General features: G+C 39.5%; 1 protein-coding gene across 1 annotated transcript in view; it reads left to right on the plus strand.

Annotated features, from left to right (window-relative positions):
- Positions 1–10,415, plus strand: part of p2rx7 (purinergic receptor P2X, ligand-gated ion channel, 7) — a 10,720-nt gene extending 305 nt beyond the window's left edge. Inside the window, exons 2-13 of the mRNA XM_035658998.1 lie at positions 624–771; positions 852–923; positions 1,061–1,133; positions 1,687–1,783; positions 3,332–3,412; positions 3,800–3,935; positions 4,681–4,817; positions 5,585–5,675; positions 6,050–6,115; positions 8,091–8,195; positions 8,358–8,465; positions 8,685–10,415. Of these exons, the coding sequence (XP_035514891.1) occupies positions 624–771; positions 852–923; positions 1,061–1,133; positions 1,687–1,783; positions 3,332–3,412; positions 3,800–3,935; positions 4,681–4,817; positions 5,585–5,675; positions 6,050–6,115; positions 8,091–8,195; positions 8,358–8,465; positions 8,685–9,191 (1,621 nt within the window). The 3' untranslated portion in view covers positions 9,192–10,415. The remainder of the gene's footprint in view (positions 1–623; positions 772–851; positions 924–1,060; positions 1,134–1,686; positions 1,784–3,331; positions 3,413–3,799; positions 3,936–4,680; positions 4,818–5,584; positions 5,676–6,049; positions 6,116–8,090; positions 8,196–8,357; positions 8,466–8,684) is intronic.
- Positions 10,416–10,667: the final 252 nt, after the last annotated feature.

Genomic DNA, 10,667 nt, shown 5'->3' on the forward strand with positions numbered 1-10,667 from the left:
GTGTGTGTGTGTGTGTGTTCGGGCAGCAGCTGCGCTCTCTGCGGGTACTTCCTAATTTTTCACCGCTGTCAGTCCCGTTAAACTACCGGCTGCCGTATTCTCCCAGAGCAAAACAGAAACATTAATATTCAACTGATGATGAATAAGGCTGTTTGATGGAAGTGTTTGAATAGAGCTGAACGCTCCCTATGTGTATAACACAGAATATATATATTTATCTTTTATAGATAGACCATTGATTGATTGATTAATTGATTGAGAGAGTTGTGTGCAGATTAATTTATAACAACAATAGTTCAAAGAAGCCATGAACCTGACTTTTTGTGCCTAATATGGGTAAAACTACTATAAAAAACAAAAACAAAAAAAATGAATCCTACATATCCCATAATGCCTCTTTCATCAGACCCTCCCTGCCCAGTAAATGCCCATGTCTCTGAAGCTTACTTACTCTGAAGATTTGTTGTGCAGGTGAAGTCTTCAGGGTATTTTCTCAGACTTTGCAGAAGACATTACACAACTCTTACAGGTTGTAGTTCCCCTGTAATACAAGCAAACTCACTTTAATGTGCAAAATCTGTGACATTTGCATTAAACAGTTTATATTTTTTTTTATGTTGTAGCCTAATGATGCTGTGGAACAGGAAGTACCAGGAGTTTGATCTGGTGGTGAGCTCTGTCACCACCAAGGTGAAGGGTGTAGCTCAGACCCACCTGCCGGGGGTCGGGGACGTGGTCTGGGATGAGATGGACTACAGCGGGCCCTCACAGGTAGGACCTTCAGGGTCCTCAGTCCTCAGGGTATTGGGTGATTGACAAAAAGGAGAATTTTAAGTCTTTTTTTTTTGTAGGTCAAAAACTCCTTCTTTGTGGTGACCAATGTCATTGTGACAAGGAATCAGAAGCAGGGAAAATGCGCAGAGGTGCTCTTTCATCATTATTACTCACCACATTTTAAGTAGTTTAATCTGACAGTATATAACAGTGCTGCTAATGGCATGATGATTAAAATGAAAAGTTAGCAGACCTTTCTTATTTTGCAGCAATGTTTATATTCCAGGTTCCCCTTAAAGGCAGATATTGTCGTACTGATCAGGACTGTGAGAAAGGAGCCTGGCATCAGCAGAGTCATGGTACAGTAACTTCTCCTTCACTACATTTACATGCAGGAAACCAGGTTACACAGGGAATTGGAGAATACGTTTTCATGCACTGTAATTCCATGATACAGGCAGCAGGTCAGTAACCAGACTTCACCCTCGACCTCAGTCTGAAAGCCTTCCTGGTTTATTTTAGCTGTAGTGGTGATCCAATAGTTAGCTGTGGAAACTTTAGACTTGTAGAGGCCAGAGGCTCAGTTGTGGATGGATTTTAAATGGCGTTGTTTTGAATAGGAGGATCTGTTATCTCACTTCTCTGCTGTCATAGCAATACTTTCCGTGTCCTAAGTGGCTTACAACAGTTGACACCTGTTTCCACAAGAAGCAGAGGAATTTATCATTAATGTGTTGCAGTAGCTTCAGCCAGCTGTACAGTAGCTCTCAGCTTTCTGCTAAATGAAAGCTTTGGGTGCCACTGTTGGCGCTTCATCAGCTGCTGCAGAAATCAAACCTGTTACTTCTCAAACTCTGTTATGACAGAATGTGTAGAGGTTTAGATTCAGCAACGTTTGTTCTCCTTCTGCAGGGATTCAGACAGGATTATGTGTGAAGTTTGGTGTGTTGAAGAAGACCTGTGAGGTTTCTGCGTGGTGTCCAATTGAAACCAAGACGACCCCTACGAGGTAAACTCTTCAGGATTTGAACTTTTCTTGATCCTCTGAGATTTTGTGACACCAAGACCAGATCAAAATGTACAACCTTCAATCTCTTCGGGGCAACGGAAACACTTATCATCACTCTTCAAACTGATATTGGGAACGTGTTAACAAACAGTTGCTTATTCACTCATCCGAAGCAACATTATCATTAATTGTGAGTTTCTGGCAACCTGATAAATGTGATTCCAATATCCACTCCTAATTGGCTTTAAGTTTTGTCAACTCTTGGGGAAATATGTGGCTCTTCAGCTGATCAGTGCTCCACTGCGAGCAGCTAGTCTCGAACTGTGTCTGTCTGCTGTTTGGAGCTGAGCAGGTAGTGTACAGTGGGTTTTTAGACCTTTTTGCTGAAAACAGCAAATTCAGAATAACAAGCCCTTTCACACGGTTATTGATACTTTATTATAAAAATATTGATTGTAGCTGCTTGCTGGTATGCAGAACTACAACTGAGCCAAACAGCGTATCCTGGTGAAGGTTGAGCCTTTTGTGAACGGATTGAATTGAGGTCTGACAGTGTTGAGCTCAGAAACCCATGTTGAGTTAGGTAGCAACATCACCTTTTTTTCTGGAGCCAGAATTGGACTGTTCTGGCTCCAGATTTACCAAATTCTGCTCCACCAGTGGTAAGAATAGCAACCACAGTTTTCCCTTTATTTGTAATCCATCTGTTTTGTTTTCCGGTGTGTAAAGAGCTTCAGCAGACCGCTTGCAGTCAAAGCGCTGCCAGGGTGGCTGTAGACCTAAACTGTGTTTTACCTACTAACTGTACACTTAATGTGAGTATATTTCATAGTATATTTCATAGTATACTTTGAAGTTTAATGCGTTTATGTACTAAACATCATAATATACTATTTTTGCAGAACACAAGAAATCAAACTGATTGTGGATGGAAATGAAACATTTGCAGAAATGCTTAAAAAAAATAAAAATAAAACGATGACAGCAACTGTGTTATTTCCTCTTAGGATAAAACCTTAAATGTCCCCCCGATTCCACCCTCAATCAGTGGTATTTTTTTGCTGTAAGTGGCTCATCCATTTATTTTGCATTGCCCATTCACATCCCTGCTCTTTAGTATTCATATAGACTGTTTAAAGTATATGTTATTTTGTTACTTTTCCACTGTAAACACTCACACTAGTATTTAGGATAGCACTTTCTATGAAGGTCATGTCTATAATGCATTTGAAGCACATTCATAAGACATTTCACTGCATTTATAAGGCTTTATATAACTCTTTATAAATTACAAGGTTTATAAAGTATTATTATAAATTATGGACATAATGTAATAGAAGTTCACATTCATAATGCTCTTTAATGCCAAAGTGACAACTGTGTTTGACAGAAGAATCCTGGGTCACATTGCACATTATAACTAAGTTTCTGAAATGGAATAATGTCTTTTAAACATCAATATCAGATGGTGATATAGTGCATCTGTGTTTCTGTTATTAAAATGTACTGTATTATAGAGAGCAGTGTATAATAGTATGAATTTTCCAGGCCTGCTCTGCTGGCAGCAGCCGAGAACTTCACAGTCCTCATCAAAAACAACATCAGGTTCCCTGCGTTCAACTTCATCCGGTGAGAAAGCTTTAAGACTGATGCTACAGAGGCGCTACACACCTCTGTGTTTGTACAGCAACAAGTTTCACATCTCAATGAAGTAGTATTTTCCTCTCTTTGTGGTTTTAATTACTGCCTCACTTTATCATATCACATTTGCATTCAGTCATGGTGAAAATGAGCTAAATATTTTGCCCTCAGCTATTTCCCTGCATTATTTTATTTTTATTAAATAAAAAGAGCCAATAAAACATTAGAACATTGTAGGAGACTAAAACTCTCAGCTGGAAACCGACTGATGACATTTCTAAAGGCTTTGCAGCAGACACAAAGATTGAAGACTTCCCTTCAGTGGGAGAGAAACTGACTTTCTGTGAATATTCAAGTCTTATTTTTATTTTGCAGAAGGAACATCCTCCCAGAGATGAACGACGCCTACCTGAGGAGCTGTCAGAGAGGAAGGGACTTGCTGTGTCCCATCTTCAGACTGGGAGACGTTGTTCGAGAGGCCGGAGAAAAGTTCTCTGAAATGGCAGTAGAGGTGGGTTCATGCTGATATGCTTCTGCTGTGAAAGCCAAGTTAATTGTTCTTAATTGGTCTTTATGTGCTACTGTCCACCATCTCAGTCAGTTATGGTAACAGTTTAGTGACCAACTTTACTGCTGAAAACTCAGGATGCAGGAACATTGTGAGACCAACGTGTTACACCCACACAATCTTTTTTTGGGTTTTCTCTTAGTGAGCCACTTTTTCCTCAGCAAGAGATCAAGTAAAGTTGAAATGAAACAGCCAAAAAAGGAAGTGTTGCCACAAACTTTCTTCAGTTTGGGTGGATGAAAGTGGAACTTCAGTAAATTTGTGCCAAATAAATCTTTGAGCTTTTTTCAAGAAGAATTCCTCCTTTTTGTTTCGATATTTATTATTATTAATTAGCTGATTTATTTTCTTGAAACAAGTGAAAAACGTATGTATTTATCTGTGTTTATAACATTGATAGATCTTATAATCCTTCCAGTGAAAATCAACTTCAGGTTGCATTTGTCTTGATTTCAGTGCAGCTACTATCTTTCTTTTCTCAACACACACTTTTACATATTTCTAAATAAAAAGAGAAAAGGCAAAAGAATCACAAACTTAAGTTTCACAATTTAAACATTTTCTCACAGAGAGAGTAGAATTAATTTTCGTCAGTCTGACCTGTGCCAAGTGAAGGTTTTCCAGCTAACTGACTCTCTTCGTGGTCAGTGATGTTTAGTGGTTCATCCAGTTCTTGTGTTGACCACAGGGGGGCGTCATCGGCATCCTGATCAACTGGGACTGCAATCTGGACCGGCTCATGCAACGCTGCAAGCCTAAATACTCCTTCAGACGGCTGGATGAGAAAGAGAGCAACAAGACGCTCTACCCCGGCCTCAACTTCAGGTGAGCAAAGGTCAGAGGTCAAGTTTACCATATTCGGATACCATTATAGGAGCTTTGGTTATGTTTAGACTGAGGTTTTCAAAAGCCAACAGTTTGTGCTGCTAGTGTGAAAGTCCAGACATTTTGCTGTTTGTATGTCCATGAATTTACATAAAAACAATTAAGGTTTCAGTGTTTCACCAGTTATATTTCTGTCGGTTGGAAACATTGAGACCATGAAGAGAAAGTGAAAATTCAATAATAAACCAGTTTGTTTAGTTTGTTCTGTGGTTGTGGTTTGTCACAAAAGTGCTGTACTTTGATGTACTACTTTACTCGAGTATTTCTATTTCATGCAACTTTATACTTCTATTGTACTATATCACAGGAGGAAATATTGTACTTTTTACTGACAGCCTCAGTTACTAGTTACTTTTCAGATTGCTATTGTTCATACAATTCTTGTCCAGTGAAAACCACATATTTCCAAATGTGATTTTGAATTTGAAATGTTTCTGATTAACTGAAGGATTAAATGTTCCTTAATGGGCCTACTTCTTAAACTGAATAAACTGTTTAAAAATCCTTTTGTTGGATTGGCTTAGTGTAACAAAGCTGAAAACAGCAGTTTTTCTGAGCTCATGTAGAGATACGTTGTTCTCACAGGACATGCTGCAGTAAAAACAGACACATTTGTTGTTGTAAATAAAGCTGCATAATGTTAAAGGCTCTTCTGTAAGTGTTTCAAGTATTTTTATCATCGATCATATCGACTGTCTTCTGATCAGGTATGCAAAGTACAACACAGTGAACGGTGTGGAGGAGCGAACGCTGTACAAAGCATTCGGGATCAGATTTGATGTCATGGTGTTTGGACAGGTGGGTTTGTTTGCTTTTTCCCCATTTTATTCTCTTTTACTTTCAGGGTTTTGATCTTTTCATATATTTTTTTAGACTAAATATCTTCAAACCTAAAATCTAAACCCGTTTTGAATTTTTATTAGGCCTTTGTTAAATGGCAAAATGTATATTACCTAGTTTAGGCATCTATTATTTGTTGTGGTTGAGAGGAAATTATCAAAGATGCCATATCTGATTAATAAAATAACTGCTTACTGATGCAAAACATCCTTTATCATAAACTCTCTGTGCCCATGCCCTCTTTGCACAGTATTTCTATAAAGCTGGCTCTAACTGTGGAGGAGAATATGTAAAATAAAAACAATCCAGTGACAGTTTGGTCTGTTTTCCAGGCGGGAAGGTTCAGCTTCATTCAGCTCATCATCTATATCGGATCAACGCTGTCGTACTACGCTCTGGTGAGAGACCACACTGTGTTAGCTGCTGTCATACAAGTGTCCATTCATGCTTTTATCCTCCGTTAGTACTGAACACAGTGGCGATCAGTGTTAGAGTCCAGAGTGGGACTTTAAATGGCTGCTGCATCTGGACAACCTGAATGAAATTCACTGCAGACTCACCAGAAAGAGCTGAATAAGCTCAGTCTGTAAAATAAAAACTATAAGAGTAGAGATTGAGGCTGTGATGCATAATGGTCTCCATACTGCCATGGTGGAGTGTAAATTATTGTACTTAAGGGTATATGTAACATTCCTGCATTAAAAACGAAAAACGATTAGACCTACTATATGTTATAGATTTTATTGAGGTGTGTACTTACATTATTCCCAATGTTTCCAACAATGTTGAAACGCAGAGAAATCTTAATTTATAGTTTTGATTTATATTTATAATCTTAATCTTAATAATTTATTCAAGGTTCATTTGGCAGCATGTCAGTGGCCTCATATGCCCCTTTCCCCCTCTAGTTACTATAACTTCTGGGGAAACGGGCTACATCAGAGATGGAGGAAGTCAGAGAGGAAGTCGGCAAATGTGACTCAACATAACATGAACAAGAATTCAATATGACCTCGTTTGTGAGCAATTTCTACCTGAATCACGTCAGATAGATTTTCATCAACAATGGTGGTTGTTTAACTACGAAGACAAAAACTCCACGCTACTTCACTACATATTCAAACTGTCTTTTGTTATTGTTGTGACGTGAGAGACCCTAGTGGCATAAGTTATATACTGCATGTTTAACTAAATGTTTGTTACAGCATTTCTCAATCTTTTCAAAATTTTTACAAACTAAACAATTGATTAATGGAGAAAATTATTTTTATTTATTTGATTTAACAATAAAACACTACAGCAGAATTAAAAAAAACCCTAGAGGCTTGTAAAAGATAATCTCACCTCAATAAGCATTACAAGCAGATGCAAAAACCTTGTTAGCCACAAAAGTAAACAGACAGCAAACAGAATCTAGATGTAAACATAATGTATGCAATAAACAATCAGTCGATTAATCCATAATGCAATTAATGATAATAATGATGGTTCAAATGGAGCTCCACCTCAACCAACTACAACAGTGAAATCTTGCTTTTACATTAATGCAAAAGTAATAACAATCTAATGATATCATATGTAACAGTCACACAGTACAATGAGTACTTTTACTTTTAATACTCTAAGTGCCTGTTCCTGATGATACCAAACTGGTAAGTTCTTTAACTCAAGTAAACATTTTCAGTGCAGGACGTTTACGTGCAAAGGAGTACTTTCACTTAAGTAAAAGGTCTGACCACTCTTCCTCCACTGCCATACAGTGGTGAGTCATAAGAGTGAAATCATGGATGAAGTGTCAGTGGTTTCATACAGGGATGTTTTTCAGTCTGGAGTTTGACTTCACTTCTCACTACTGTCTGTGTCGCTTTAGCACAGCAGATGCATGTATGACGCAGATCTATTATTGAGAAATTCACAGTAACAGTAAATCCTTAGCAACCCCTCTCTCTCTCTCTCTCTTCTCTGTCTCTCTGCTCTCTTTCTCTCTCTTCTCGTCTCTCTCTCTTTTCTGCGAGTTCTCTCTCTTTTTAATGTGAGAATTTAGGGTTTAAATTTTACCGCCTGACCTACTTCCAACCCCAGTGGAAGGAGGGTAGTCTTAATATTTTATATACTAAATTGTTTTCAATATCAACCCCATACAAGCACTAGAGAAAGTGATGAAAGCCTGGCTTTCTGTGAAAAAAACCCCAACAGCTTTTCTTTGACAGAAAAATTGGGGTTTCCTCGGAGGCAGCATCTAGTGGCTGTAGCTGCAGCTCAAGATACTTCAGTCAGCAGTGGTTGATGCTGCTTGAGCAAAATCCAACAATGCCGAGCAGCAAGCTCACCAAAGTTGACTGCTGGTAAAACTCTGTGTGTGTTTCCCTGCAGACAACCATATTGATCGACTGGCTGATTGGAACCAGCTGTTATTCTGCAGAGGTTGGAAAAAAATACTCCGAAAAGAAAGTGGAGTCAGTCCAAGACAAGCAGAAGGTGATGTATGGTTTGATATGACTGATGATGTAATGTTGGATGCACTGTGGCTGTAAACCCACTGTCAAACAAACAGTTATTAATACGTATTCAAATCTCTGTAATCCGCTAGTTTATGATCGTTCTGAATATCTTCCCGTGTGGTGTGACTGTGTGTTGCAGTGCATCCTCTGTGTGTCCTACGTTGATGAGAACAACATTCGACTGGTGAAGAAATCACAGAAGAAAAGTTTACAAGACATGAAGCCAACAACTGTTCAGCCACGTAAGGTAAACCTGCTGCAGGGAGGATGGATCCAGAGAAAGGACATGTAGAAATGGTCTCTTTTTACTAATGACATACAGTGAAATTAAGACCTAAAATATATGTTGCTCCACGATATTCGCTTCAAACTAATTTAAACTTTCAGGATCTAAGCAACTCTAGGTTTATTAGGTAATTACAGCCTGAATCCTCTCATTGATCTGACTGATATATTGTTCTGACAGGAGGACACAGGACACCTGAGAGCCGTTCTCTCTCTGCTACAGCCGGGTGTCGGCTTGGATCACGGCGCTCAGCCCCCCCTTGACCGTAAACCCGACCCGAACCCCAAACCCCGTCGTCCAGCCTGGTGTAAGTGCGACTGCTGCGCTCCCTCGCCGCTCCGTCAGGAGGAGCTGTGCTGTCGGCAGAGCGACGGCACCTGCATCACCTCATCTCCTCTCTTTGAGCAGCTTGTATTGTGTCGCTCCCTGCTGGAGGCCGTCCTTCTGTACCAGGACCCTCTGTCTTCACCTGCTGAGCGAGGCCGGACCACCGCCCTGCGCCACTGCGCCTACAGACAGTACATCAGTTGGAGGTTTGGGGTCCCACCTAACGACACCCACCCTGCCATCCCCAGCTGCTGCGTGTGGAGAATCAGGGAGGAGTACCCGAGCCTGGATGGAAAGTACAGCGGCTTCAGTCCCACCAGGATGCTGACCATGCAGGACTGCGCTAACGGAGAGCTGTGAGGGGATTGTTTCCACATTACAGAGCAGGGACTCCCCCGCAGACTGACCTACTAGCAGTGTTCTTATGTTAACAAGTACCTTACAAAACAAAAGAAATGCAATAATTAAACTGTCAGTAAAATTAAAATGAGTCAGTTTTTGTCAGCTTGTGTTCGGTCAGAAGAGGAAAAACTTCACAGAATCAGTAAATCACTGCATTTTCTACTATCATCTGTCAAGTCATTTGGCTGCTCATTAAAAATATCTGAAGCAATTTTTCTCAGTTTCACTCCCTTTAAGCGGCTTTTTACCTTTTATAGGGCAGAAATAGAATTTTTTAACATTACTAACGCGCTTAGACAAAATGATTTCTCCTGCCAGGAATGTGTTCATATTCATCATATATTGAAAGATGAAGAGTTTTGTTCCTGCAGAGGATAGAAAGGCAACATATAAAGAAAAAAACTCCCCAAAGAGGTCATGGCAAAAACTGTTAATTCAATTCAATTGGTAAAGACTTGATTTTAGCACCTAATAGAGCAACAGACAACCCACTAATTGCAATTACCTGCTGTATCACATTTGTTTAATCAGTATACAAACAGAAATGTAAAAACAAGAGGTTGTGGTTTTAGGGGGAGTTACGTGCCGCACATTCGTCACAGCGAAGGAACCATCAGAACCTGTTCTCACAGACTGAATCTGGCAAGTTTGGCAGATGGATAAACAGTTTTGTCAAGAAATCATTCCAGTGCCTAACTTTTCCCTAAAGCCTCCTAAATAGTCTTTGTACTAAAACAAGTACAAGGTTTTAATTAGTGAGCTTTGGACAGTTGTTTCTTAACTGTTTCCCACTGCTTCCAGTCTTTATCACATCATGGTTACAGCTCCATGCTTAAAGGTATAGTTTAGCTTATTTGTTTTTATTGCCAAAAGTTAAATGAAAAGATTGATTACTTTCACATATGTATGCTGAAAATGAATCAAAAAATGAATATAATATCTAAAAATGAGTGTCAAAGGTAATTTGATTGGTAACTGGTCTCCGATGGTTAACTAGTTCTGACAAGGAAACAGTCAAGCACATGGATTTTGTTATCTAAAGACAAAGCCATGCTAGCTGGATCCACCCTGTGTTTATGCTAAGCTACCTAGCTGCTGGCTGTAGCTTCATATTTACTGTACAGAGTGAGAATGGTACTGATCTGATGTCAGTCTCAGCAGGAAAAGAGAATAAACCTGTTTCTTAACTATTCCTTTTCTCATTGTTTAGTGGGTCTGCTTTGTGTCACCATCTTACCCATCATGCCTTGTGCACACTGTTTACTTGTTTCTCATTGGTAAAGAATGGTGGTGAACTCCATTGAATGGTGTCTGGTGTGAAAGTGGTGTTGAAGCTTCAGTTTTGGGGATTATACAACAGGACTGAAAGTCTGCTTCAGAGTGATGGAGCAGCTGCTCTGGCTGAGAAAAGACAAAACACCACTAATGGTCCAA

The sequence above is a fragment of the Morone saxatilis genome, unplaced genomic scaffold (genome assembly GCF_004916995.1).
Source record: "Morone saxatilis isolate NCDOM2014 unplaced genomic scaffold, NCSU_SB_2.0 Contig16, whole genome shotgun sequence".
NCBI lineage: Eukaryota > Metazoa > Chordata > Actinopteri > Moronidae > Morone > Morone saxatilis.